Source organism: Eublepharis macularius, chromosome 1 (assembly GCF_028583425.1).
Source record: "Eublepharis macularius isolate TG4126 chromosome 1, MPM_Emac_v1.0, whole genome shotgun sequence".
Lineage (NCBI taxonomy): Eukaryota > Metazoa > Chordata > Lepidosauria > Squamata > Eublepharidae > Eublepharis > Eublepharis macularius.
Window position 1 is genome coordinate 235,815,288 of NC_072790.1, and position 27,925 is coordinate 235,843,212.

Below are 27,925 nucleotides of genomic sequence, written 5' to 3' on the forward strand. Positions count from 1 at the left end.
AATGGTGTGTATAGCCAGAAAAGGTTTATTATTGCTTTACAATTGCTTTCAGTACAGAGGATTATTACAAGAATATATAAGCAATCCAATGTCTCATGATGTTCGGAACATGATAAATTGACAGGTTTCCTTTCAGGTCATGTAACATAAACTATCAGAAAGGCTCCATGGTTGTCTTTACATTGCTGAGGAAGAACATACCAAAGGCTGAGAACAGGGCAAGAAGGAAACATATGTAGCCTTCATTTGTTCTCAGAGTGCAAACTAACTGTACCCGGCAAGGCCTTCGTGTTATTACAGCCGAAATACAAGATGGAATGACAGGGGATAAACACACAGGGAGAAGAGTTCTTTAGTCAATTTAGACCAGACATATAAAAAACAATAGAGCACCCCAAAAATTCCCTAACACTGACTGTATTTATCAAATTCATTGGTTGCCCTCAAGGTGTAATATTAATGGGAGAAGGAGAAAAACTTTTCTCTATTTTCTCCACCTCATGCATAATTTTATAATTGATAAGCACCAGGCTTTTTACCTGAATCCCAATACAGAACAGTTAGCAATATCTTTGCCCTTTTTAAAAACTATTATTTGATTTGCAAAATATACATGGCAGCGGATTAGAGAGAAAACAGGGCGGGTTTAACAACAACGTACCCCTTGATGGTGTAATTTAATGCTCTCCAGTTAAACAAATAACCAGGAAGCTCTTGGTTGTAAAAGGCCTTGGGTACCTCCTCGGGAGACAGAACACGGTCCCACATGTACACATCTGTGATCTCCCCTACAAGGGATTGGTTGATGTCAAAACTACCTCCAAAAGAATCCTGTTCTTGGCCAAGAAGGATATACGCCTCCGTAACAATGACATGGCCTTTCATCAAACTCTTTCGGAGCAATGGTTGCCCGTCCACCCAAAACTCTACTAGCCCAGTGGCAGATTCCCAGCTGACACAGACATGTTCCCCGCCAGGTGGAGGGGTTGGTTTCAGCGGAACAATGAAAGTCACATATGAAGTCCCCATATAAAGACTGTATTGATTGGGTTTCTCTTTTTGGAGGGAGATTTCGTTGTCGTATCTTCTGGAGGCATAAGAGAACAGGCCAGCAGTGTGAGGCAGGTCTGTGCAGGATCTCAAGCACAGTGTGAAGCTGGTCAGCGGTCGCTGCGATGTGGTTTTCAAGACCACATGTGCAGTATTTGATGACTCCGGGAAAACAAAAGCCTTCTTTTTGAGATCTGAGGAGAGGAAGGAGAATAAAGGATGTGCGGGACCATCTTCTTCTTTAAGGAATTGTATGTTACCCAACTTTGATTTGCTTCTTTGGGCATTTTGACCCAGCAGATACTATCAAAATTCTGCTTTGGATTAAATAACAACAACAACAACAACAACAACAACAACAACAATGTACTTATATACAGCTGGACAGATTAGCGCCACACTCAGAGCAGAGAACAAAGCCAGCGTTATTATCCCGACAATGCAGCTGGGGCTCAGAGTGGCTTCCCCAAGGCCTCCGGCAAAGTTCATGGCAGTAGTGGGATTCGAACCAGCAAAGTGCTAATTTGCAGCCCAGACACTTAACCACTTTGCTACAGCAGAGGGAGGCCAGTGCCCAAGAGGATGGCTTCTTTATTCCTCTTGAGATATTTAAAGCAAGGCAGTGGTGCAGCTCCACCCTGCTGGTTTGGCCAAGGGGCAGCACACCAGAGAGGGATGTGCATTGATGCTCAAAGGGAAAAAAAAAAGATTTGAAACCCCAAGCAAACTGATATAAATGAGGCAACAAAGATTTATTACTATCCCTCCAGCCCGAACCCAGCCAGCTTTTCATTTCTGCAGCATAGGGCCACTTATATTACTCCTGGGTGGCTTCAGCTTGATAGAGGCTGTGGCTAGATAGAAAGATAGCTGGCCAGATGAGAAGGAAAACTCCCTCCTCGCCACTGCTACTTGGGAAGCCCATGGGAGATATAATCACCAGGGTGTGCTTGGCAATACATTTCCCCCAGTGCACTAATCTGGAGAGAGGGAGAAAGTCTCTTCCCACCCACAAATACACATGAACCTGCTCTTTACTGAATTGGACCCTTGGTCTTCCAAGGTATTATCTGCTCTGACCAGCAGTGGCTCTCCAGGGTTGCCAGGTCCCCTATTAATTAGCAGGTGTTTAGGGGCACTCACTTCTCTTCTTTCCATACACCTGCTGATGGCGTCACTTCCATTGTGACCAGAAGTGACGCCATTACAGCAGGGCTGATTCTTTAAGAACTGGCCCCCCAAATAGGACTTTTGCTATGTTTGGGGATGACGCCTAAAGAATTGGCCCCACTTCAATGCCATCGCTTCCATTTTGCAATGGAAGTGATGTCATCAGCTGAGGACACAGCCTCTTGCCACATTCCTGTCAACAGCGTGCAGTCTCTGAGCAGCCTGCTTCTTCCCGTTGCTCGCCAGCAATTGATGGACAGAGGCCACAATCGCTGGGAGATTGCCCTCCGTTGGTGAGAACCAGGCAAGCCTACCAGGGTCTCAGGTTCAGCGGTCTTTCACCTCACTTCCAACTTGATCCTTTTAACTAGAAATGTCAGAGATTGAAATTGGCCATGCGACGCAGATACTCTGTCATTTAGTCAAAGCCCCTCCCTATCGTCTCTGACTTGTGAGTGTGTGTACCATCAAGTCACAACCTACTTATGGTGGCCCAACAGAGAGCTTTCGGGGCAAGTGGGAAGCAGAGGTGGTTTGCTATTGCCTTCTTCTGAAGAGTCTTTCTTGGTGATTACCCATCCAAGTACTGACCCTGCTTAGCTTCCGAGATCCGACTAGATCGAGCTATACCATGCCTCCTTACCTCCCATCTGACTGGTTAGACTATGAAAAATTACAGGCCTTTCAAGACCACCTTTTAATGTATGGCTTTCAAGCCTGGTATGGTGAGAAACATGTTTTCAAAATGACCTAGAATTGAGAAATGTTTCTGTCTGTTGATTTCAAGCCATATTGATCAGGCAAAACTACTTATTTAAACAGTTCTGGGCAGAATATTTGCTCTGGGGAATGTCAACAGTTCAGAGAAGCCCAAAATTAAATGGAGAGACAACCCAGAATTTGGAGACAAAACGGCAGGGGGAGGGGCTTCTGAATATATTCTGTTTTTCAAACTATTTTGCACTGTACAATGTTAATGGAAATTGGGTGGACAGCCAGAGAAAAAGGTTTTAAAAGAGAAAATTTTTAGAAGGCTGCAGGTTAAAAATACAGATTTTCCAGACAGATTTGGATCAGACCCATGAATTGTAAAAATGATACTTTAGAAGGATTATGTGGGGCATGGTTGGTTTGGTAGTATTTAATGATTCATGAAGATAAGTACAAATGCTGAATTCCTCCTATGTCACAGCTGAACTACACAAGACAAATTAAATGTGAAGAGCACATGTTGGGTCCCGCAAGCTTCCCTGGGAGGGGTAGTCTTACAAAGACCAGCTTCATGCATAAACACCACCCCCGCTGTCTCCAAGCTACTGGAGGAAACCTGAGCCAGGTGGATTTTCTTACAAAGATCAGCCACTCAACTGGAGAGATTCTCTCTTTCAAAAATCCATTCCATTCAGTTTTCCTCCAGGAGCTCAGAGGCAGGCAGGGAGGGGGGAGGATGTAACAGGAGGCAGGAAAAAAGCCGAGGGAGAGAGAAAATCCATTATGCGATTCCCCACCAGGAGAACAATGGGAGGGACTAGGATTCTCTCTTGCACACAAAAAACCTCAGCTTTTTTCCTGCCTCTTGTTACATCATCCCCTCCCCCAGCTCCCAGAGGATTTTTGAGAGAGAGAGAGAGAGAGAGAGAGAGAGAGTGTCCCTTCAGGTGCAATTCTCCCTGGCTGAGAATCGCATCAAGTGGCTGGTTGAGGTTTTTTTAAGACTACATTTCCCAGGGATCCTTGCAGGACCCAACACATGCCTGCACGTCTCACGTAGTTCCACTCTCAGAAAGCACTAGGAATGGACCTGATATTCAGAACATAATACGGGTGGGATCTGCATGTTTTCTCATAATTCTGAATGGACATGTATAAAATTCTCACCAAATTTTCATGAGTTCTTCCTGTTAAATAGAATCCTGTTGCATAGAATTCTTGCCAAGTTTTGCGTGTCTTTACTGGAAGACCCTCAACATAAACAAGTTGGTTGAATTCCCACAGTAGTTGTATAACCACTAGTGTTACCCAAATACCCTTAATTATTTGGGGGAATTACCTATGATTACTGGGAATATTCCCTTAGAGAAATCGCAAATAAGCAGATGTTCAACAGGAAGGGTTTTTTAATTAACAGAGAAATCAAAGGTAAGCATATAGAAAACCACACACAGCATACACACAGAGCTAACTGAGAAAACACTGAGGAAATGGGAAAGCAATTTCAGGGGAAGGGTAATAATTACTAGTTTCAATGAGGAGGGGTCCATGGAGGAGCAGCAAAATGACCAGTTTCATAGAGAGAGGAAGCCCAAGCAGATTGGGGTGTGTGAACAGGTACCGAGGCACACACACTGAGCACATGGCTGGGAGCCCAGTTATAGGGCAAAACTGATATATTTGCCCCCAAACAATGATTTAATGGCTTTCTCCGGAGGTAGGACAATAAATTGGGAGAGGTTTGATATATGACTATCTGGTATGGTCTATAGGTGAAAATATTGCTTGATGACCTGGTAGGTACTGGATGGGAAGGCTATCAGGTGTGCTGAATAACTTTGATTCAGGTAAGTGGATGAGAGGGGTAAAGGAAGACATTGATGAGATTAGGCAGGGAGTTTTTTCATGAAACCTCATTATCTCTGCCCCTCCCTGGGGCTTGGAGAGCCATCAGTCAGTCATTCCCCCTATGACTCATGGCTTGGTAACTTTCTAGTCTCCAGGCTGGCTGGCATCCACTCTGCCATGGTCCAGGCAATGCTTAGGACTTATGACAAGAGGTTTATAATATACCATAGCCATTAACTGCCCTTATGGTGTGGGGAGGCGGTCTGACTGCTAACATCAGGGGTTTGCATTTTGGAAAATTTCATTGTGTTATTGTATCCGGGGCTGTTTAGTGAAATGAGTATTGTGACAGAGTAGTCTGGTATAGTGGCGTGGGACTCTAATCTGGAGAACAGGGTTTGATTCCCTACTCCTCCACTTGATACCAACTGGGTGACCTTGAGTCAGTCACAGCTCTCTCAGAGCTCTCGCAGCCTCACCCACCTCACAGGGTGATTGTTTTTGTGGGGATAATAGTAACATAGTTTGTAAACTGCTCTGAGTGGGCATTAAGTTGTTCTGAAGGGCAGTATATAAATCAAATATTATTAGTTTTCTGGTGGTGTATTGCTGGATCAGACTCAAAATTTGTTAGGTTTTTCTCATTCTCATGATTTCTGTGGCTGTTCTTTTCAGTGGGGAAGGGGAGGGGCACCAACTGGAGGCTCTAGGGAAGCTGTTTTTGCACTTAATGGTACCAAAATCACATCAAATGCAGTCCTCCCTCTAATCTAAAGTTACTAGCAGTTTGAACAAAGGGTGGTTGATTTTCCAGACCCCCCAAAATAGGTCTCTCTCTGCAGAGCTTCCCTAAGTTCTCTCTGCTAATTCCTAACATGGATGTCAGGCAACTGCTAGCCAATTGTCACCAAAACTGCAGCAGAATGTCTTGTGCCTGTCCTTCAAAGAACCCCCAAGTTTTGAGTAAATTGGACAAAAGGTTTGAATTCTATGGGCCCCTGAGCAAGCCCCCCTCCCCACCATCAGGCTTTTATACTTTCACAAGAAAGTTTCTCTACAGCCCCACAATGAAGGGTGAAGGGAAAGGGGGTGGGAGGAGAATAGTGTCTTGCTTTGAGATTGGCTTGGAGTTCTCTTTGCTCCTCCCTTTCAATGGCCTGATTGGAAGAGAGAAATTCAATACAGATTCAAAGCGAAATGCAGGCCCGTGCTGCATTGCTGGTAAATGGTGGAACTTGGGAAAAAAACGGATTTTGTGAGGGAGGGTTTTTTGACTACCAAGCAGACAGAACTAGTGTTTCCGTTCCAGAGAGTCACAAGTAAGGCTCAAAAACAGTTTTTTTCCATATTTTTATGGCTCAAGATTTTTGTCATGCAGACCTTAATAATCACCTAATTATGATGCGGAGTTCTGGGGTAGGCTCACCAAATATGGGGAGCCATGGAGGTGGGCCCCTAAATAAGATATAAAAGAAGTGAGGCCTGCCTGGAGAAATTCAGAGAAAAATTCTCCCAGAGCCTCTCCCTTATTTTCTCTCTTTCAGGTAAACCCTTCATTCCTTGTTGAGGAATCAAGCTTGTGGTATGAGGATCTTTCAGTCTAACTGATCCTTTGACTGGCTATTCTGTCTTCTCCATTGTTCTCTGTTGGAGGGTTTTCTCAATACTGGGGGAAAGCTGGCACAAGCTAAAAAATATCCATGTTTTAGAGAAAGCAGCTTTTGTTAAACTCATATATGATAAGATAAAACCACATATAATTTGAAAATCTATTTTGGTGTCCAGCGCCTTTTTTGCTGGATTCATAATTTTCATATATAAGGTTTAAAGTCTTTTTTTAAGGTAAAATTTCTCAGGTTAACAGACTGGTGGCTTGGGGTAATGGTTAAAAGCGGCAGGATTCTAATCTGGAGAACCAGGTTTGACTCCAAACCAGCTGGGTGACCTGGGTCAGTCTCAGCTTCTCGGAGCTCTCTCAGCCCCACCTACCTCAGAGGGTGATTGTCGTGAGGATGATAATAACACACTTTGTAAACCGCTCTGAGTGGGCATTCAGTTGTCCTGAAGGGCAGTATATAAATTGAATGTTGTTGTTATTTCTGGGATCTAAGGTGTAGATCTCTCATGCTGGAGATTTTTGTACTTGGTTTTTGTAACTGGAGATACAAGGGACTGAACTTGCCACAGCCATTTCAAATTATCTGACCCACGGCCACCGAGAAAGCTTCATGGCAGAGTAAGGCATTTTGAACTCACGTCTTCGAATTCCTAGGCCAACACTCTAGCCATGACACCACACTGCCTCTTTTCCATCTACCCAATTACTAATCAGCTGTCCCTATGAACCTTGCACCCCTCTGAAACAACTGAAAAAGATACACCCACAGCATACAATTTTAGGGAGAGGAGATGGGGGGCAGGAAGAGGCAGAGGAGAAGAGATCAGCAGCAAAACGGAATGAATAACGAAGAAACATGTTACTAATATGGCACCCACCTTCTTGGGCAGAAGACCTCAGGAGGGTAAGCAGGAGGAGGAGGAGAGAGAGGAAGATCTTCTGCATGTTGGACGGCTGCAGAACGTTCCTGGGCAAGATGGAGCAGCTTCCAAGAAACGAGCTTGGTCATGTCTGCCTCACAGCCTCTGTCCTCTGCAGAAGGCCAATTCATTTGTAGGTAGTACAGACCACTTCCAAAATGTACCCTTGAGCAGAGAACGGGTAGGGCAGAAAGTTTAATCATTAAGTTTTAGAGAATATCCCAGGTTGAAAACCTTTTTTAGAGAATATCCCAGGTTGAAAACCACCAACAAAGGAGCTGGTGTCCAGTTAGCTAAATTTTCTTTGGATAGCATTCAAAGCAGCTTCTGCAAGGTAAATGGCCAGGAAAAAAAATTGAGGGTAATCACAGAGGCATCATTTGTTCACCATTAAACTGAAAAGTCAAGCGCCTTTTGGTCCAAAGCTAGAGAAGCAGCTTGGAAAATGGATTGCCTCTTATTTTTATGAAAGGCCTCTGGTGCCTTTTAAGTTGCACAAGAAGCAGCAGTTCTGTGGAACGGATGTTGGTAGGTTTGCCAGCCTCCACATGGTGGCTGGCGAGCTCCTAGAATTACAGCTGATCCGTTGGAGAAAATGGCTACTTTGGAGGGTAGGCTTTATGGCATTATACCCTGCCGAGGTCCCTCCCTAAATCCCACCCTCTCCAGGCTCCACCACTTCCCGCAACTCTCCAGGAATTTTCCAACCTGGAGCTGGCAGTGGAAACCCTATCTGTTGTTGATTCTGTTGCTGAAATGGAGGCACCAAAAAAGGATTCGGAAACCTTCACTCATTCAATGTTGGCAGGTTTCTAAGGAATTTTTCAGCTTCTCTTAATCCAATGAAATGAGATAGATACAAGAGAGGCAAAAGGCAAAACATCATCACACAATACACTGTTCACCTCTGGAATTCACTGCCTTCATATGTTGCATTAGCACAGGTGCCTTTTTCAAAAAGAGTCAACAAATGCATGAAAGAGGACAGCTCTATCAGTACCTAAATGGAAGCTCCAAGTGTCGAGGCACTGCTCCCATTGCCTGCCACTGCTGAGTGGTGGCAAAAGAATTTTTTTTAAAAAACCTGCAGTGTTGCATGCAGCATCATGTCACTTCCAGTAAAAAATATAGTGTTTCTGGTGATTCCTAGAGCTACCTAATTCATTTTCAGGTTTTTTACCAGAAGTAATGCAACAACAGCTGGAGCTGCAGCCCCATCCATATCCCTGCCCAGAGCCCTCTTGCCAGTTGCCAGGCACTGCCTGATAAATCTAATCTCATCCAATCAGGCTAGATATGCCAGTTGCCTGCCTGCGGTGGGCAACCATCTGCTCCCACCCACCCTTGTTCAGTCTATCATGATACAGGAGAAAATGATGGGGGCAACATTGCAAACCCTTTACAGAAATATCTTTACCACAGAGATTGGACGAATTCCTAGAATGTTGTGAATGCTGTGACATCACTTCCAGTAAAGCAAAAGGAAACCACGGATACAGTAATATCCTTAAAATGCACCGTACAAAATTATCCCAAAACTTTTAATCTTGGATAACAGTCGTTTCTCCACACTATAATTACAATACTGACTCTTAAAGGGCACAGTGCCTCCAAAATAGTGCATATGCAATCAAAAAATCACGGTTGCAATTACAATATGTTCACATCCAAAAATCTCAATAGTAATACATTCACATCCAAGAATCTCAATAATAATGACCCTAAAGTCCACACGAGTTTCTCTTCTTTCCATTCTCAAAAGAGACTTGGAGTCAATTTATTCTTCCTGTGATGGCATTCATGATGCTCCCACCTTGCTAGCACAGGGCTGGCCTCAATCTGGCTTATGGCATGTTCATCTTGCTGGAAGAGAAGGACTGTGCAATGTCTCTTTTGTACAGAGTGCACCAGTCCTCCAGAGGGGCAGTACAGGTAGTAAACTGTATTCTTCCTCTTGTCGGTTCTACTGCTGTCTCTTGTTTACCCAAATTGCTACTCTCGGCGATTCTCCTTCTTTTCATCTCAACTCCTTCTCTTCCTGTTTTGTGTTCTGACCAGCATGAGGGCAAGATGTCATTCCAGCAATCTGCATCCTTGCATGGACCGGCGGGCGGGGGGGGCGGGCGGGGGGGCGGGTAGATGATAGATAGATAGATAGATAGATAGATAGATAGATAGATAGATAGATAGATAGATAGATAGATAGATAGATAGATAGATAGATAGATAGATAGATAGATAGATAGATAGATAGATAGATAGATAGATAGATAGATAGATAGATAGATAGATAGATAGATAGATAGATAATGTTCTCTGTCTTTCCTATCGTAGTATGCAAGACAAGAACTGCCATTTCTTTCCTAAAACAACAAGCCTCATGTAGGCTTTTTTCGTATAGTCACACCCCCACTTTTCACTACTCCAGTTCTAAGTTAACATACTTGGAATGATATAAAACAAACTGGAGGAATATTTTTGCTTTGGAGAATCGAAGGCAATTTATCAGTATCCTTGATTGCGGTGTGCACACTTGTCTCAGATTTGCCTTTTCAGATTCCATTACTCTGTCCAAATCTTTTTTTTTTAAAGCAGAACTAACACTGAGACAGGACGTATATATGCCAAGAGCCGTGAACCCTCTCTCAAGCAGTTTTCCGCTCTCTTGACAACCACTGTGTTTCTCCTGCATTGTTCATATTTCAATTGCCAAAGTAAACCAAATGGGAGATCAGGGGTTGCCAAAGTAAATGTTACTGTAGAAAAATGATTATTTGGGCCCAGCATTGTGACACAGGGCTACCTTTGTTTGTTTATCTGCCTTTATATTCCACCTTTCTCCACACTGAGGACCTAAAGTAGCTTACATCATTCTCCTCTCCTCCATATAATCCTCACAATAACTCTAAGAAGTAAGTTAGGCTGAGAGAATGTGAGTGGCCCAAGGTCACCCAGTGAATTTCCATGGCAGTGTGTGGATCTGAACCTGGTTCTCTTAGACTCTACTCCAACACTAACCACTACACTACACTGGCTACCTCATGGTGTTATGGGCAGGAGAGTTGCGGTGGTCAGCACCAGCTCAGTTCCAAATTGAAGCTCAATCCCAACCAGACAGAGGTGCTATTGGTGAGCGAAAGCTCTGACTCAAGATTTCAGGCGTCGCTCAGTCTGAATGAGATTACACTCCCCTTGAAGGAATAGATGCTTGGAGCTCTTGGACTTTAGGTATGGTGACTACTACCATACCTAAAGGACTGCCTGCTTCATTATGAACCTACATGACCATTATTGTCATCTTCCAAGGCCCTGCTTCAGGTGCCCCTGTTTTATGTGATTAGGTAGGTAGCAACTTGGGAGAGGGCCTTCTCAGGTGTAAATACACATTACCAAGTATCTAGGGATGCTCAAGTGCAGACTTTTATGCATGGTCCTCAATCCACAGGCTGTTCTTGCTCGGTGCATACGCATGCTGCTTTCATGGGAGCTCCCTTTGTGTGATTGCATCTCAGCTCTGTTTCCGCTGTGAGAACAAGTACTGTAGGCTCCTTTGACTTAACAATTTGCATTTCTTTAAGATGTGAGAAAGTGTCAAGATCTGCACTCCAATGAATTGAAGTGGAAGGTGGGGGAAACTGGGATATTTTTAGCAGCTGAGGAGCAACTGATATTGAACGTGCAAATATATTCACACAGAGCAAATTGAAGTGTGACTATGCGAGCGAGTGCATGGAAAGTTGGAGGGGGGAACACGTGAAATGAGGTTCACTTGAGCATCCCTAGGTACTTACTAATGTGTATTTCCACACTCAGTTGCAGCACCAAAAGTTTGGAACTCTCCCGCCAGAGACACTCGCTTGTCCCTTTCTGTTGCTGTTTTCCGCCAGCAGGTGAAGACATTTTTTGTTTTGTCTGGTGTTGCTTCCATGATTCCTCCTACCTGCCCAGTTTTTAATTGTTGATTTATTGTTTTGGATGTGTATTTTAACTTGGATTTAATTATTTGAATTTTTTTTGTTGTTTTGGCTTGAATGATTTTTAAGATCTGTTAATATGTATGTTTTTAATCTTTTAGCCACCTCGGTGATCCTGATAAGGGTTGAAAGGTGGGGTATCATTTTTACAAATAAATTACTTTATGCTGACGTACCAAGCCCTTTCCTGGGAAACGGACTTTGGTCTACAGCTGCAAAGACAAACAATTCACCCACAAAGGAGGAAGGAAGATCAGGTGTCACCACATGTAGATAAGAATATAAGGAAACAGAAGCAGTCCTGTTGGATCGGATGATTTCTCTAATCCAACAGCATCTTGTTTCCCACAATGTCTAGCTAGATGCCTTAGAAGGATCCTCAAGCAGAGCTATTGATACACTGCCTCTGAACATGGGAGGGGAGAAAGTCTCCTCTATGAATATGGCTGCCAACTTCCAGGTGGGCCTGAAGATCTCCAGGAATTACAATTTAACTTCAGAGATCAGTCCTGATGGAAAAAATGGCTGCTTGTAAGGTTGAACTCTATGGCATTATACCCTGCTGAGGTCTTCCCCAAGCTCCACCCACAAATCTCCAGGAATTTCCCAACCCATGTTGGCAAGCCTACCCTATGACCGCTGTTGACTGCTTTGGAAAAAAAACTGCTGCTCCTGCCAGGACAAGGAGACACAAAGTTAAGAAAGTGAAATCTTTATTGAAGAATGCAGAATTAACCATTTTTTATGGAAGCTTTCCATCAAGCAAGAAGCATTTAAATCAACAGAGCAAGCAATATCTGCTGAACCACCATGAAGAAACATTAAGGAAATCATTCCACTTGTTTTAAAAGGAATATGACTTTTTTGCCAAGCCTACCCTCCCACAGCTCTGTAGAAAGAAGACAGAGCAGGTTTCACAAAGACTTCACCATGGCTCTTATAGCTTAATGATTTCCAGTTAATCACGTTGCCAGGGACGTCGCCGTTAAACCAGGCCCAGCCCACTTCATCAGGGGACAGAACACGATCCCACATGTACAAGTCCAAGATCTCCCCTACAAAGGACTGGGTGATTTCAAAGCGGCCTCCAAAGGAATCTTGCTCTTGGCCTAGGATAATGGATGCCTCGGTGCTGACCGAATGGCCTTTCTTCAAGCTCTTACGGACCATAGGCTGCCCGTTTACCCAGAGCTCCACCAAACCCGTGGCCGACTCCCAGCTCGCACAGATCTGCCTCCCAAAAGGGTTAGTGTTCATTTTTTCTGGAACGTTGAAGATCACAGCTCTGTCCCCCAAAGTAAAACTGTATTGATTGGGTTTCTCCGCAAAGAGGAGGATCTCGTTGGCGCTTCTCCTGCTGGCATAAGAGAAAAGGCTGTAGCCGCGGGTCAGTTCTGTGTAGAATCTCATGCACAGCGTGAAGCCGGTCAAAGGTTGCTTCAATGTGGTCTCCAAGACCACGTATGCCGTTTTTGATGCCTCCGGGAAAACAAATGCCTTCCGTTCGAGATCTGAGAAGGGCAAGAGTTAAGGATGTAAAGGCCCACTCAGTAGTAGGGATACCATACCCCCAGTGGGAGCAGGGGATCCCCCACCCCTCACACCCCACCCCCACTTACCTGGCTGGTGGGGGGGCACGCACCTTCTGTGTGCACTCCCCTGTGGTGCTGCGCGCTCCCGTGCGCACCAGCTGCCTGGATTGGCCCAGTTTGGCCCGGATCAGGGCCACTGCAGAGCACGGGAGCACTCCTGCGCTCCACAGCAGCTCAAAACGGACCCAATCCGTGCCCAAATGGGGCCGTTTTTGGCGCTGCGGAGGGCAGGAGTGCTCTTGGGCTCCACAGCAGTTCAAAACAGGCCCGATCCACGCCAAGAAGGGGCCTGAAATGAGCCCATTTTGGCACGGATCAGACCCGTTTTGGGCTGCTGTGGAGGGCAGGAGTGCTCCTGCCCTCTGCAGCGGCCCTGATCCAAGCCCCTGCAGAGCATGGGCACGCTCTGGGGGGGGGGCAGTGCATGATGACATCACTTCCCACGTGTGCACCCCCCCCAAAGGTGAGTGCCAGGCCCCAATCCCCCCACCGGGAGGTTGAGGCAGCCTGGCAACCCTGCTCAGTAGGCCTGCTGAAAAACGTGGGGAGGGGGTTTTGTCACACGCTCTGGCTGAACTCACACCTCCACGTTTCTCTTTGGGCAAAGGTTGGAGGTTGCAAAGGAACGAGCCAAAAATGTTACTTCTGTTCATCCTTTGCCCAAGCAGAGGCCTCAATATTCAGCTTTTTGTGAAATTGGGGAGGCAATGTCAGAACAGGTGGCTCCTTCATTCCTCAAGAGACTATTAAAACTAGGCAGTTAGTCCCTCCACCACCAGCAGCATTTACTTTATGCCACAGGTGGCAACTTGATCTTCTTACACTGTCATGGGACAGATTCTTGCTTGACGGCCAACAAGTTGACAAGGGGAAAGAAAAATCTCTCTTCTTCCCTCAGCCCAGCCTTCCCAGGACTGTGGTGTACCCTGGGAAATGTAGTTCCCAATGTTCACCTTTTGATAAATCTATTTGGATGCACTGAGCTAGGGGGTAAGAGGGTCTCTTCCTACCCACCGAAACCTGGAGCCCTGCTTCAGCAATGGAAGCAGCCAGGCCAGCTACTGACCACACAAAAATTGGGGAAAGGTGGCAGAGGAGGAAGAAGAAGAGAAGGAGGGCAGTTGGCAGTAGGTGCGAATCAAAAATGGAACTAAGCAATGAAAATGAATGTTGCAATCAAAGAAAATGAAGATAGATCTGCAGCAGTGGAAAAGGGCAAAAGTCCAGTAGCACCTATAAGACTATCAAAATCAGTGGTAGGGTATGAGCTTTCATGAGCCACAGCTCACTTCTTCAGATACAGCTAGATCTTCAGATACAGTCATTCTAGCTGTATCTGAAGAAGTGAGCTCATGAAAGCTCATACCCTACCACTAATTTTTTTAGTCTTATAGGTGCTACTGGACTCTTGCTCTTTTCCTCTACAAAAAAAATGAAGAACAGGTTAAAAATGGAAAGAATTTTTTTTTTAAGGCCACTGCAAATCCCTAGCACCCTCTAAGTCTTTCAGTGGAAATATGAAAAGGTAAATGATGGTTTGAACAAAAACCCTTAAGGTGGATCAACTAGGGCTCATGCCCCACCCTGGTATCCCCCCCCCTTCATGCACAGGTCCAGATGGCACCCACCTTCCTGGGCAAGAGACCCCCAGAGGCCAGCAAGGAGGAGGAAAGAGAGGAGCCTTTTCCGCATGATGGCCAACCACTCGATGGTCTAGTTAGGGATGGAACAGCTTCCGAGGAACAAAGCTTGGTCAGGTCTCCCCCGTCGTCTCCTGTGGGAGCTGCAGAACCCTATATACCCATGAGCTGAGAGGGGGTGCGGCAGGATGTTTGGCCAGAAAAATTCCTTCTGGGAAAGTATCCTGGACTCTCCTTTGGGGAGAGGCTGACTGAAATCTTCTGGAAGACAAACACATCACACACCCCAAGGAGGAAGCGAGTGCAGAAGTTCCCACATGTCGGAGTTCACAGGATGTTTGTCCAGCTTGTTGACTGAGCTATACTTCAATACAGAGACTGCACCTGTGCTAAGAAAACACCAGGTCACAAGCCCATGGAATGGCCACTAAACAGGTAAGCCAACCACCTGTGAAGATACCATAACCAGGGAACACTCCCCTCCCAACCATTTGAAAAAGAACTGTTTTTAAAAATTCTCTTGCTGTAGGCTTGGCTAGAGGAGCTATGGTAGGCTTCCTTTTGCTATCCTCATCAGGTTATAGTAATCTTAACCATTGGTTACTAGATGCATTAGAGATCATTATATGCTATTTTGAAGGCTCTGTTGGTAACTTTACCACCTTCAGTTTGACTGTTAAATTCCACACACACCCCACACACACACACACACAACCCCTTGGGGTTTTGTGTTTGTGTCCATTTACCCTGAATACCTATTCCCTCTGTTCAGCATGATTAGCTTTGTGGTAAAATTCCCTTTAGGAGATTTCTAGGAGTTGATTCCTTCCAGTCTTGATATGAGTGGGGGTGGGGGAGGGGGATAATGCTTTTCTTCCATTAGAGACCTCCCTCAGGCAAACTGAAAGCTAGCTAGAAAATCTGTTGTCTTCCTGGGAAGTTAACTGCTGACCATTTGCAGAGTGCAAGTTAAACACCTCTCTCCTAGAGTGGTAATTTTTACACATGCGACCTGCAGACGGAGGTGTCGCTTCACCGCAGGGGCAAATGTATAAGTATGGCCATTTCCAAGGCTTGTTAACAAGGCATTGGGCATAGAGCATTGAGCGCTACAGATACCACTACAAAAGCCAGCTTGGGGGGGGGGGTCAGGGCTCATTTGGAGGGGGAACTGTTTGTTCCCCAAACAGGTCACACGACAGGAGGCCCCGCCCACCTGGCTCTCAGCCATTTGGGGCCCGTTTCGGCCTGGATTGGGGCCGAAACGGCCCGGATCGGGCCTCTGATGGGTGGCGGATCACTCTCCTGCTCAGCAGCGGCCCGATCCTGACCATTTTGGGCCCCTTTTCAGCCATTTTCAGCCCCTTTTTGCCATTTTGGGCCCAATTTCGGCCCTGAATGGCCAAGATTGGGTCCAAAACAGCCAGGATAGGTGATATCAGGGGGTGTGGCATGTGCAAATCTGTTATGCTAATGGAACACTTCTGGCGATGTCAAGGGAGTGTGCCATATGCTAATGAGTTATGCTAATGAGTTATGCTAATGAGTTCCTCCAGCTCTTTTTCTACGAAATGTGGTGTAGTGTGTCAGTAGTTGTGGTGTGTGGTATAGTAGTTAGTGTGTCACACTAGAATCTGAAAGATGCAGGTTCAGTCTTCCTTCTGCAATGAAGTTGCTGGTGACTTTCGGCCTCTCTCTCTCTCTCTCTCTTTCACTCACTCACTCTCAGCCTAACCTACTTCATAAGGTTAAAGTGCGGAAAGGAAAACCATGTACACTTCTCTAGGCTGCTTGGAGGGAAATATCTGTGGGACCGCCTCTTCCCATATGTACCCCAAAGGACACGTTGATCAAGAGAGAAACAACTATTGGTGGCCCCTGGCCCCAAGGAGGCCCACTTGACCTCAACCAGAGCCAGGGCCTTTCAGTCCTGGCTCCAACCTGGTGGAACTCCCTGTCTCACGAGACCAGGGCCCGGCAGGATTTGTTATCATTTCACCGGGCCTGCAAGATGGAGATGTTCTGCCCAGTGTATGGTTGAGGCTGGGCTAGGCCTTGACTGGACGAAAAGGAGGGAACATAAAAGACCTGAACCCCTCCTTATTAGGACCGTCCACATCTGGTTTTAAATTAACTTATACCGTTGCTGCTACCTAGTTATCACACTGTCCCTTATGTTGTGCTGTTTGGATATTTAAATGCTTTTATCGTTTTTATACATAAATTATTGATGTGTTTTAAACTGTTGTAATCCGCCCTGAGCCCGCTTGCAGGGAGGGTGGAATAAAAGTTTGAAGTAAATAAATAAGTAAAATAAATAAACAATGAGCTAGTCAGAAAGGGTGACTTCATTTTTATCATTTAAATGCTTAAATGTACTATAAAGTCTGATCAAGGTAGCAAGTAATCCACAGACCAAGAAACAGCTGTAACATTCCTAGTACAATCCTTCCTTGGCCAAAATGATCAAAATCTACAACAAACTTTGACTCTAGTTGGGCACCCTTCTTCCTTTAATAGACATGCATAGAAATATTTTAATCATGTAGTATAAGAACTATTTTTATTTAAACTGGTTAATTCTTAACCATAGCAGTTATGATCTTCTTTCTTGATTTAACGGGGCCCATCTGATCAAATGGGACTTTCTTTGCCATCCTGTGTTGAAATTATTGACTTCATCATAAGAAATCTTTTTTAAAAAATTGTTCTCGTGGTCATTGTTGTCTTTTAAAATCCTGAGAAATCATTAAATGCTTCTTATCATTCCGATTTGGGACTGAAAGGAGCCAAGATACTGGAGGGAAGGGTATTAAGGTTTTCCCATGGAGATGGGGACTGGGTGCTAAATTTCAAACCTGAAGAAGGAAACAAAATTAGTTTTGTTTGGTTTTCGAGGCTGGAGGCCAAAATAAATGTTATCTGGTCAGATATGCAAAGTGCAAAGATCTGTGATAAAAGAAAACGCCCCCAAGATACATTTCCAATTCCAGTTTACAGCCATCTACGTCAATAAAAAAGAAAAGCAATGGTGTGCCTGGACACCACAGCCAAGGTCCTTGGTCTATATATGATTTAAGACAGCAGGGCCGGCAAATCCCATTCCCTACCCATGTCTCTATTTCAGCCCTTTCCCTGTGCTCCGTAGAAGTGCACAGAGCCAAAATCTAGTCCATTCATTTATATGGATCAAAAACAGGAGTTGCGGTTTCCGACAGGTGAACGTCATGCCCCTCCCACCACTAGGGTTGCCAGGTCCAGGTTGGGAAATTCCGGGAGATTTGGGGGGGGTGAAGCCTGGAGAGGGTGTAGTTTGTGGCGCTGAGGGGCCTCAGAATGGTACAATGCCATACAGTCCACCCTCCAAAGCAGCCATTTTCTCCTGGGGAACTGATCTGTCTCACCTGAAGATCAATTGTAATTCCAGGAGCTCTCCAGCCACTACCTGGAGGCTGGCAACCCTACCCACCGCCCAACTCACGGCTCAGTTTGGACGGATGGGTGGCAAACCAAACTAGGGCTTCATGGTTAATATGTTCTTGGACATCAAGGGCAGATGTAGCTAAAAGGCAAGCCACTCTCCAGGGTCTCAAGAAGAAAAAAATACTTTGCAACGCCCACTTTCTCACAGGAGATGACCCAGGGCTTGAACCTGGGATATTCTGCATCAACATTATGATTTTACTATGGCTTTATTGCAGTGGGAGTTCTGTGATTAGTATCTGTAGAAGCAGACACTCCTTTCCCATTTTGTCTAGCGTGATGGTGGTAGGAAGTGCCGTCAAGTCACAGGTGAATTATACAGACCCCTCACAGGCAAGAGATATTCAGGGGTAATTTGCCATTGTTTGCCTCTGCATAACAACCGTGAACTTCCTTGGCAGTCATTCATCCAGGTACTAGTCAAGGCTGAGCCTGCTTAGCTTTATTATATTTATCCCTGACTTATATATTACACTTTCAGCACTGAGCACTTTTCTAAAACTTTTGGAAATTAGAAAAAATATCTATAAATATAACTTATATAAGTTGTGTTTTTCCTCCAGTGGGGGGTTTCTCTTTGATAGTATCTGCATCCGCTGCGGAGGAGCCCTTGGGTTGGTTGTTATGGCTGCATAACCAATGCAAAAGAATGCTAGACTTGCCAGGTGCCTGTTGGCAACCTCCTGGCGATTGTTCAATAAATTGGGGAGGGGAGGGAGAGGGAGGGCCGGTGCCACCATTGAGGCGGTGAGGCGGGCGCTGCGGGGGCTGAGGCGCCAAAGGGGGCGCTGGAGGAGGTGCCAGTGGCGGAGGCTCACGCCACGGAGCTGGTGTGCCTGGCCCACAGCTGCTGCAGCTGGCCAGCCCCACACTGCTGCCACCGCCCGCTGCCACCGCCACCAACACATGCCCTCGGCTGGGCGCAGCAGCAGCAGCAGGTCAGGCATGGCAGGCGTCTGGAGCGGTGTGTGGAACCTCCCCAGCCACCCGCCGTGCCCGACTGGGAGTGCGGGCAGCCTCCACGCGCCTTCCCAGCCACCCGCCGGCCAATGGGGCCGGCTTGCTGCATGATGACATCATCACACAGTGAAGTCATCATGCAGTCTGGGAGGCGCGCGCACGTGCACACTACATGTGCACGCACATAGGGGCAGCTGTGGCCGCCAGAAACCATACACTGCCCCTTGGGGAGAGGGGAGTGTTGATGTGCCAATTGTGGGCTCTCCTTCTTTGGAGCTTTTTAAGCAGAGGCTTGATGGACATCTGACAGCAATGCTGATTCTGTGAACCTAGGCAGATCATGAGAAGGAGGGCCAGAAGGGTTACATCCGCGCTTAATTGTCATGGTCCTTTCTTACACGCCGATTGCCACTTTGGGGTCAAGAAGCAATTTTCTCCAGGCAGTTTGGCCTGGGATCCTGGAGATGTTTTGCCATCTTCTGGGCATGGAGCAGAGGTCACTGGGGTGGCGGTGGGGGAGAGTAGTTGTGAATTTTCTGCATTGTGCAGGGGGTTGGACTAGAGGTGGTGCCTTCCAGCTCTATGATTCTGGAGGTGCTTTCCAACTCTATGATTTCCACCACCCAAGATTTGCAATTCTTATATCTCATCCTGCTTTTACTGCATGGTTTTCCAACAGCGTAATCCAATCTAACTACAACGTGGGCCACTTTGGATCCCCAGGGGGGCGGGGAGGCAGGGAATAAATGAAACAGATCCTACCCCACCCCCTTTCCTATGGATGGTGCCTCCAGTCTATGGTTGGCTGTAATCACATTCTATAAGGAGGGGACGGCACTTGGCAGCCCGTGGCATACATGCAAAACTGTGGCACTCCAAAATACCTTGCTCAGCATACTTGGCAGTTCCCCCCCTAAGCAGCAGAGCCCAATGGCATTGGCAAAGATAATGGGCACTGGTTTTGCCCTTTCTTACATTACAGAGGCATGCAACTGTCAGCCTCTACTCCAAGTGTTGGAATAGGTGACTCAGCATGCCTTGGACACTGGGGGGTGCTGCGTGTCTCTCTGAATGTAATGCATAAGTCTAGCAAGCTGTAACTCTCTTGTCCAAGGTGGGAACGCCTGCTGACTCCTCCTCTCTTGCCTCTGTGCCTCTTGGGAAATCCCTCTCTTCCCTCGTGGCCTTCCAAGGAGCAAGATCTGAGTTCTCGAAGCTCCCCATGGACCCTTTGTCCACAGACTCACACCTACAACCTCGCTGCCTATTTTTTCCAGCCATGGTATTCGAATAGGGAATGTAACTCTTTAGAATAGGACCTTTCCCCTTCTACTACAAGCTATTGCTATGGAAACAATCTGCTAGAATAAAACGGTAAGTTGTATCTTTTCTTTGATTTTTGTCTGAAGACTAATTAATGCACATCATAGGGTTTAAACGCTTCTGCCTAAATAACTCTGCTATGTTACTCTGCTCTGTGAACTAAACCAAACCAAATATATATCCCCAATACCAAGGAGAGCCCCTGAGGGCCTGGTGAGAGTCCCCGTTTGTCTAACCAAGCACTACCCTCGTTCTTCCCCACCCCCGGTCTATAAAAAATAAAGCAAAAGCCTTTGCTCCTCTAGGGGAGGGTTTATTTATTTTCATTAAAACATCCATAAAACATTTCTCCAAGGACTCAAGGTGGCTTAAAAAGTCAGTGTGGTCCAGTGGTCAGGGTAGGATCTAGGGTTGCCAGCAGGGGTCATTTTGTCGAAAAAGAACTGGAGGAACTCATTAACATAACTCATTAGCATATGCCATGCCTCTTGCCATCACCGGAAGTGTGTCATTAGCATTGCTAATTTGAATATGCCACACACCCCTGACATCACCTATTCTGGCTGTTTTAGACCCAATCCTGGCCATTCAGGGCTGAAATTGGGCCCCAAATGGCAAAAAGGGGCTTAAAATGGCTGAAAAGGGGCCCAAAATGGTCAGGATCGGGATGCTGATGAGTGGGAGAGTGATCCACCACCTGTCAGGGCCCGATCCAGGACATTTTGGCCCCAATCCAGGCCGAAACAAGCCCAAAATGGCAAAGATTCAGGTGGGTGGGGCCACCTGACATGTGACCTCTTTGGGGAACTGCCGGAACTGCGTTCCAGCGCATTCCCCCTCTAAATGAGCCCTGGTTGCCAGTTCCCAGGTGGTACCTGGAGTCTTCAGGATTACAGCTGAACTCCAGATTTCAGCAACCAGTTCTGGAGACAAAGGCAGCTTCAGCCGTATGGCACCACGTCCCTGCTGAGCTCCCCACTTCCCCATACTCGGCCCTCCCCAGGCTCCACCCTCAAATCTCCAAAAATCTCTCAACTCTGAGCTGGCAACCCTAGCAGGATCTTGGAGATCAGGAACCAAATCAATCAGCTCTGCCATGTAAGCTTGCTGGTAGATTGAGCCAGTTATTGAATCTCAGCCTATCCTACCTCGCTGGCTTTTAGGGTTACCAAGCCTCTGCCCTCAGTAGGGTGGGCAGCTGCAGATTGGGAAATTCCTGGCAGTTTGGGTGAGGGGGTTAGAGTCCGGAGAGGGTGAGATCTGGGACGGGGAGGGGAGGTGACCTCAGCAGGGTGTTGTCATGTCTGAGCCCCATCCATGCCAATTTTGATTCTGTTCTGCTGCACACAGTGAATCTCGTTATAGCTCAATATCACTTTGCTAGTGTCATAACTCTTCTTTCCCAGGCTTTCACAGGTGTTTATCTATTGGACTGGAACAGCTTCCAGTGTTTATGACCTTGTGCTCATTCCCAGACAGTGCTGTGTCTTGCCTCCTAGTAACTCATGATATCACAAATACGTGAAATATTCTCACACAAAGAAAGTGCCAAAGTATTGTTTATAGTTGGGAGGGGGGAGAAAGGAACGAACCAGAAGGGTAAAAGAGAAGTGTCTCTCACATGATGTCATTCCTGTCAACTTCTACTTATGCTGCTTAGATGCCTGCCTTGCTTCTTAGTAGTCCTATGGACCTGCATATGGAACTGATCTGATTTCTGAATAAAAGTACTTGTGTCTTACTGCAAATGGGCCAGAGATCTGTCTGCTGTATCCTGTCAGGAATAATGCCATAGAGTTCACCCTCCAAAGCTTCCACTTTCTCCAGGGGAACTGATCTCTGTGGCCTGGGAGATCTCCCGCTACCACCTGTATGTTCAGATATAAAAAATAGAGGTACCTACTCAAAGTGAGAGTGAAACCACACGAGTAGGGAAAATACAAGGAATCAAAAACAAAAATAAGGGAAGTCAAATCTGTATATATTGGAGCAAAACTGTCCTAAGAATCAAGAAATTTACAACCACAGTATTTTGTTTTTAGTTTTCAAATTTGCAAACGTGTACCTGTTATGTTGCCCCGTGGTGCAGAGTGGTAAGCGGCAGTACTGCAGCCCAAGCACTGCTCACAGCCTGAGTTCGATCCTGGTGGAAGCCGGGTTCCCATAGCCGGCTCAAGGTTGACTCAGCCTTCCATCCTTCTGAGGTCAGTCAAATGAGTACCCAGTTTCCTGGGGGTAAAGTATAGATGACTGGGGAAGGTAATAGCAAACCACCCCGTAAAAAGTCTGCCAAGAAAACATCGTGATGTGATGTCCCCCCATGGGCCAGTAATGACTCGGTGCTTGCACAGGGGACTGCCTTTACCTGTTTCTTATTGTTTCCGCATTGCTCTTACTATTCCATCTTTGAGAAACAGATATTGGATGAATAAATGGCTGCACGCAAGACAAAATCTTACATCAACCGGAACATAGTTTGAAACTATTATTCTTGGGGAAATTCAATCCATGCTCAGGTGTCTATCATACCATCACTGGAAACAAATTAGATTGTTTAATAGAGTCTTATGAGATTCTCACACTTATAAACATATATATGCTAGCCACACCCAAAAAACCACTCAGATCTGATCTTTCTGAAAGCATTTTGGTGAGAATCTTAGTAACTGTATTTTATCTTTTAAATGTAAAATAGATAGGATATGACATGTTTGCTTTTCTTAGTAACTGTATCTTTTAAATGTAAAATGGATAAGAGATGAAATGTTTGCTTTTCTATTTCTAATTTCACTGACATAATGCTAGTGGGTTTCATATCATTGTGATTCTTTTATATTTAATCTTTTCCAGAGTAATTAGATTTATTTTAAATAAAAACCTTAACAGATAATATTGTGTGGTTTTTGGCTGGGATACAAGGTTTTCACTTGACATCTGGAAAAACTTCTGACCTTTCTTCTGTCAGAGGCCTGATTAACTGTTAGAGAGTAGTTGTAAGAGAGAATAGTCATCTCAGTTCAGTAATTTAGTTCTTAATGCATTGCTGTAGAAAAGACAAAGTTTCCATATGTCTCTTTTGAAGGTAATGCTTCCTCCCAAGGGTGGAATAATGTTCCATGTCAATAGAATTGATTGATGTCACTATACTCTAGGAAGTCCCCAAAATTCTATGATTTTATCATAGAGTTTTGGGGGATTCCTAGAGTGTTGTGACATTGATCAGTGCCCCCCCAACATTTTCCTCTGCTGGTCATTTGAGCACTGCTGGGGACAGGTCAGTACGGGTGGAAGCAAGCAAATGGTAAGCCTGCGGGTTTGTTGTGAGGATAAAATGGGGCAAGAGAGGACCACGCGTGCCGTTCTCAGCTTCTTGGAGGAACTAGTGTGGAAGCAAGCACTGAGAGACCTTTAGAATGCAGCTTTTCCCCTTGAGCAAATGGTGTACCTGTCCTTGGAAAAAGCTGAGACAAAGCCTTCTCTTTCGGACCTGTTGACTGCTCCAAGGGGATGTCTCTATCATTCCTGTCTGGACTTCAAAAGATGTTACAGAAAGCAAAATAGTGGGGGAAATGAAATATTTTATTGGAGAATACAGACTCACAAGTTTCATGAAAAAGTTTGGATGAACAGATCAGTGACTTAATAGAGCAAGCAACAGCAGGACTGCTCAGAAGTAAGTCCCGTATTATTCCATGGGGCTTTCTCTCAGGACATTGTCCTCAGGACTACAGCCTTACTAATATACAGAAACATTAGTTACAGTGAAGCTTAAGTACCTAATTTTTTCAGCCCTGTGTTTTGTTTTGTAAAGCCTACCCGAACTGGGTGGGCTTCACAACTGCATAACCCTTTATTTCGTAATTTAAGGATTTCCAGTCGATCAAGTAGTTGGAAAGGCGGCTGTCACTCCCAACAAGGGCCAGTTCATCCGGGGAAAGCTCCCGATCCCACATGTACACGTCTGTGATCTCCCCTACGAAGGACTGGTTGACGTCAAAGCCACCTCCATAGGAATCCTGCTCTTGCCCGATAATAATCGAAGCTTCAGGAGTGATGGAGTGACCTTTCTTCAAACCCTTGCGGGGCAAGCTCTCCCCATTCAACCAAAGCTCCACGATTCCGGTGGCAGACTCCCAAGATGCACAAATGTGCTCCCACTGCGGTTTAGGGACGGGGTTATCTGCGACACTGAAGGTCACAACTGCTCCCGCCACGTACACGCTGTATTGATTGGATTTGGGTTTGAACAGGAGGATGTGATTGTCGCTCTGCTTGGTCGCATAAGAGAAAAGGCTGTAAGCGCGGTTCAAGTCAGTGTAGGCTCTCAGGCACACGGTGAAACTGGTCAAAGGCTGCTGATGCACGGTCCTCAAAACCACGCGGGCAGTGTTGGATGCTTCTGGGAAAATCATGGTCTTCTTTTCGAGATCTGTAAAAAAGGCCAGAAAAGAGTGTTTCCCCCCCTACAGGTAGCTATCCAAATGGCTGGTTCTGACACTGCTTTTTTACACCGCACCTCTATGAACGTTGACAAGATAGCCACATCACACATGTACATGTGCTGGTGAATCAGGGATCCTTCATAATACAGCTAGGTGAATATTTTCAGCTCCAAAAGGAGCATCTTCAGGGGGCCCAAAATATTCACCACTGCCACCTCAAAGATGGTTTTTTCTTGTACCTGTTGGCCTGCCGTGCAAATACTCCACAGTTCTACAGTCATTCCCCAACCTGGTGCTGGCAACCCTAAGGGGAGGTGGGATTCCTAGAGAATCTCTATGTAGGGGTAGGGCTGCCAGGTACCCCTCACCTCCCATCAGGAGGGTGAAGTCCCTTGCACTTACCTTGTGTGCGACACGTGGTCTTCTTTCACAAGCACGTGCCCCAGAGTCGGCGTGATGATGTCACTTCCAGAAGTGAAGTCACCACACCAGCTGCATGAGCGCTCTTGCGCTCCACACAGGGCCGATTCAGCCCATTGGGGGCCCAAATCAGCCCCAAACAAAGCACTGGAAGTGACATTGCTGCGCAGGTTGGGAGGGTGCACACAGGGTGCGCTCTTGAGGTGCCTGCTGGTGGTGCACAAGCTCCGGGAGTTTGCCTATCCCCGCTGATCGCTGGGCGATCGGCGGATGAGGGGGCAAGTCCCTGGGCATTTGCCCATCACTGGCAGGCACCTGGGAACCATATGGAGAGGCCATTTTTTTCTGCCACTCCTCGTTTAGGGCTGCCAAACCCCCAGTGGGGCAAAGGAATCCCCACCCACTTCTGGAAGCAGAGGTGGGAGAAAAATTAAAATGAAAAATAAAACCTCATCTACATAGAGGATATTTTTACCATAGAGTTCTGGTGATTCCTAGAGCTACCTGGATGTAACAAAGGATAGCTCTAGGAAATGTTCCATTACTACAGGAATGGCCAGCTCTCTATGATAAGAACCTCTGGAAGTAGAGGACGTGCACGCTGCATATTTATTTTTATTTATTTAGGGTTGCCCATTATGGGTTGGGAAATTCCTGGACAGAGTATAAATGCCATTGAGTCGACCTTCCAAAGTAACACTTTTCTCTAGATCCAGAGGAGTTTGTCGTGTTAGTCTGAAGTTGCAAAATAGTAAAAAGTCCTGTAGCGCCTTGCATCTGACAAAGAGAGCTGTGCTTCTCGAAAGCTTATGCTACAGTAAAGTTGGTTAGTCTTAAAGGTGCTACTGGACTCTTTACTATTTTCTCCAAAGGAACTAATCTCAGTTGTCTGGAGATCAGTTGTCATTCCAGGAGATCTCCAGGCCCCATCTGGAGGTCAGCAACCCTGCATTTATTGCAATGGGAGAAATCAGTCTTCATTTTCCTAATACACGGGCCTCCAAAGAGCTTATATTTGACTGAATTGTGCCCTTGATGTTTCCCCACAAGACAAACCAGTTCGGACAGTGGTTGGGCAATACCCACTGATCAGCCGGAATCTGAGAACAGAGGGAAATTCTGAAGCACAGATTTCTCTCAAATCGCAGGTTTTCACTCCTAGATGCAATGCGAGGGAGTTTGCACTGGACAAAAAAAAAATTTACCCATCCCAGTTCTATGCAAATCCCTGTGCACACTTGCAATCCACCCTTCAGCTCATGCGCACTTCCTTTGCCCCTCTTCCTCCACCCAGCGCCTACCTTGCTGGGCCAGGGACCCCAACAGGCCCACGAGGACCAGGAGAGAGGTGTGCAGGATCTCCATGGTGACCGGATGCAGAACGCACTGGAAGGGAAGACCAAATGGCCCCAGCTGGATCTCCCCCAGAGACTTCTTTCCTGGATAAAACTGGTCTTCGACTGTGAGAGCCTGCAAAGCTTCTGCAGAATTTATGTGTTCAGTCAAGAAGGACATTCAAGGGTTTCCAGGAAGCCCACCCCTAGGAAAATTCCCCGGGAAATTCCCCAAGAAATCATTGACCCAGCTCTTCGTGTTCTCCAAGTAGCAATCAGTTGCCAGTAGATTTTTTTAAAAAACACTTTCCAGCACAAAACCCTCTCAGTTCACCTCAGGACTTCCAGTCCTCCAGACCATTTTTTTGAATGACGGACACGTGCCCACAAGCATTTCACCTGTGAAAACTATCCATGGTTGAACACCCCAAGCACCCTGGACTTGCCCCAACACCCCTACCTGAAAGCTGATGGGATGCCAGCGGCAGGCGCAGGAAGCCCCTGGGAGGGGGTGCAGCTCCAGCCCTCAGAAAGGGGAGGGAAAGGGGAGCCAGAGGGAGAGACCAGCCAGGGGCACACCGCCCAACCCCAACCCAAAGGGCAACAGGCACCCACACCTGTCCAGAGTGCCAACAAGGGGGTAGAGGTACTGGAAGCCCCTCCCCAAGTCCTAGGGGAGAAAGAGGCAACCAAGCCACAGGAAGGTGGAGCAGCTCCAAAGCCCCAGAGGGTCAGAAGGAGCAGGTGGAAGCCAGCCAGCCCCACCTTCCAGTGAGAGACCAAGGGCCCTGACCGGGGAAGTAAGGACAGCCAGGGGGGTGGAGCAGGGCAGAGGGAGAAAGTACAAAAAATAGGGGCAGCCAGACAGCTACTTTACTGGTAGGACAGCAGAAGCAGCACAAGGCCACGCCCCAAGCTGCAAACGGAGGAAGGGAGTAATAGAGACCAGCTGAGGCTGCTGGAAGCTCAGAACAGAGGAAGCTTGGCAGCCAGCCAAGAAAGCACAGCTGTAGCTGTCCAACACAGCCAAGCTAGCTACCCCAGGTGCAACTGCTTGAGGCAGCCCAGGCCAATGCTGGAAGGCAAAAGAGGGGTGTGGCCTGGCAGGTGGAACCTGGGATGAGGGGCAGGATATAAAGGAAGGTGTGGTGGGTTGTGTAGGAGTGTGAGAAGGCAAGTTGGCAAAGGAGGAGAGTAAGAGTGGTGATGGGGTCTGGTTGAGCAGGCCAGCGAGTGGACTGAGAGGGAGCCAGGGTGAGGTATACCATTCCTCCTTCCACAGAGCAGGGTCCTTCAGTATCCCTGACACCCCCCTGAAGTCAAAGCCAGGCATGCTGGTGCAGCATCCATGGTGAGCCCTGACAAAAACAAGGACAAGCTCATGACTCCCCAGTTTTCTATCACACACCTCCTCAAATGAGAGGCTGTTGTGGAACATCT

General features: G+C 46.5%; 4 protein-coding genes across 4 annotated transcripts in view; 1 reads left to right on the forward strand and 3 right to left on the reverse strand.

The window, feature by feature from the left end:
- Positions 1 to 20: 20 nt before the first annotated feature.
- On the reverse strand, positions 21 to 9,215 carry LOC129334849 (serum amyloid P-component-like). The gene is made up of 3 exons (XM_054987203.1): positions 9,131 to 9,215; positions 7,276 to 7,482; positions 21 to 1,244 (listed from the first exon to the last, which is right to left on the reverse strand). Exons 2-3 carry the CDS (start codon positions 7,340 to 7,342, stop codon positions 625 to 627), a joined length of 687 nt encoding a protein of 228 aa, XP_054843178.1. The 5' UTR covers positions 7,343 to 7,482; positions 9,131 to 9,215; the 3' UTR covers positions 21 to 624.
- A 2,772-nt stretch (positions 9,216 to 11,987) lies between these two features.
- On the reverse strand, positions 11,988 to 14,773 carry LOC129337483 (C-reactive protein-like). Its single transcript, XM_054991245.1, has 2 exons — positions 14,512 to 14,773; positions 11,988 to 12,802 (listed from the first exon to the last, which is right to left on the reverse strand). The coding sequence occupies exons 1-2, from the start codon at positions 14,573 to 14,575 to the stop codon at positions 12,165 to 12,167; spliced, it is 702 nt and encodes a 233-aa protein (XP_054847220.1). The 5' UTR covers positions 14,576 to 14,773; the 3' UTR covers positions 11,988 to 12,164.
- Positions 14,774 to 20,253: 5,480 nt separating this feature from the next.
- DUSP23 (dual specificity phosphatase 23) overlaps positions 20,254 to 27,925 on the forward strand; it is a 50,791-nt gene continuing 43,119 nt past the window's right edge. The window contains exon 1 of the mRNA XM_054993722.1: positions 20,254 to 20,340. The gene's annotated coding sequence lies outside the window, so the exon portion shown is untranslated. The remainder of the gene's footprint in view (positions 20,341 to 27,925) is intronic.
- LOC129339096 (serum amyloid P-component-like) lies at positions 23,851 to 26,628 on the reverse strand. The gene is made up of 2 exons (XM_054993702.1): positions 26,453 to 26,628; positions 23,851 to 24,718 (listed from the first exon to the last, which is right to left on the reverse strand). Exons 1-2 carry the CDS (start codon positions 26,514 to 26,516, stop codon positions 24,102 to 24,104), a joined length of 681 nt encoding a protein of 226 aa, XP_054849677.1. The 5' UTR covers positions 26,517 to 26,628; the 3' UTR covers positions 23,851 to 24,101.

Excerpts from the sequence above, each read along its gene's own strand:
- LOC129334849 (XM_054987203.1), bottom strand. The coding sequence starts at position 7,342 with ATGCAGAAGATCTTCCTCTCTCTCCTCCTCCTCCTGCTTACCCTCCTG. Across the intron at positions 1,245-7,275 it reads GAGGTCTTCTGCCCAAGAAG|ATCTCAAAAAGAAGGCTTTT; the intron begins GTGGGTGCCATA and ends TCCTCTCCTCAG.
- LOC129337483 (XM_054991245.1), bottom strand. The coding sequence starts at position 14,575 with ATGCGGAAAAGGCTCCTCTCTTTCCTCCTCCTTGCTGGCCTCTGGGGG. Across the intron at positions 12,803-14,511 it reads GGGGTCTCTTGCCCAGGAAG|ATCTCGAACGGAAGGCATTT; the intron begins GTGGGTGCCATC and ends TGCCCTTCTCAG.
- LOC129339096 (XM_054993702.1), bottom strand. The coding sequence starts at position 26,516 with ATGGAGATCCTGCACACCTCTCTCCTGGTCCTCGTGGGCCTGTTGGGG. Across the intron at positions 24,719-26,452 it reads GGGGTCCCTGGCCCAGCAAG|ATCTCGAAAAGAAGACCATG; the intron begins GTAGGCGCTGGG and ends CCTTTTTTACAG.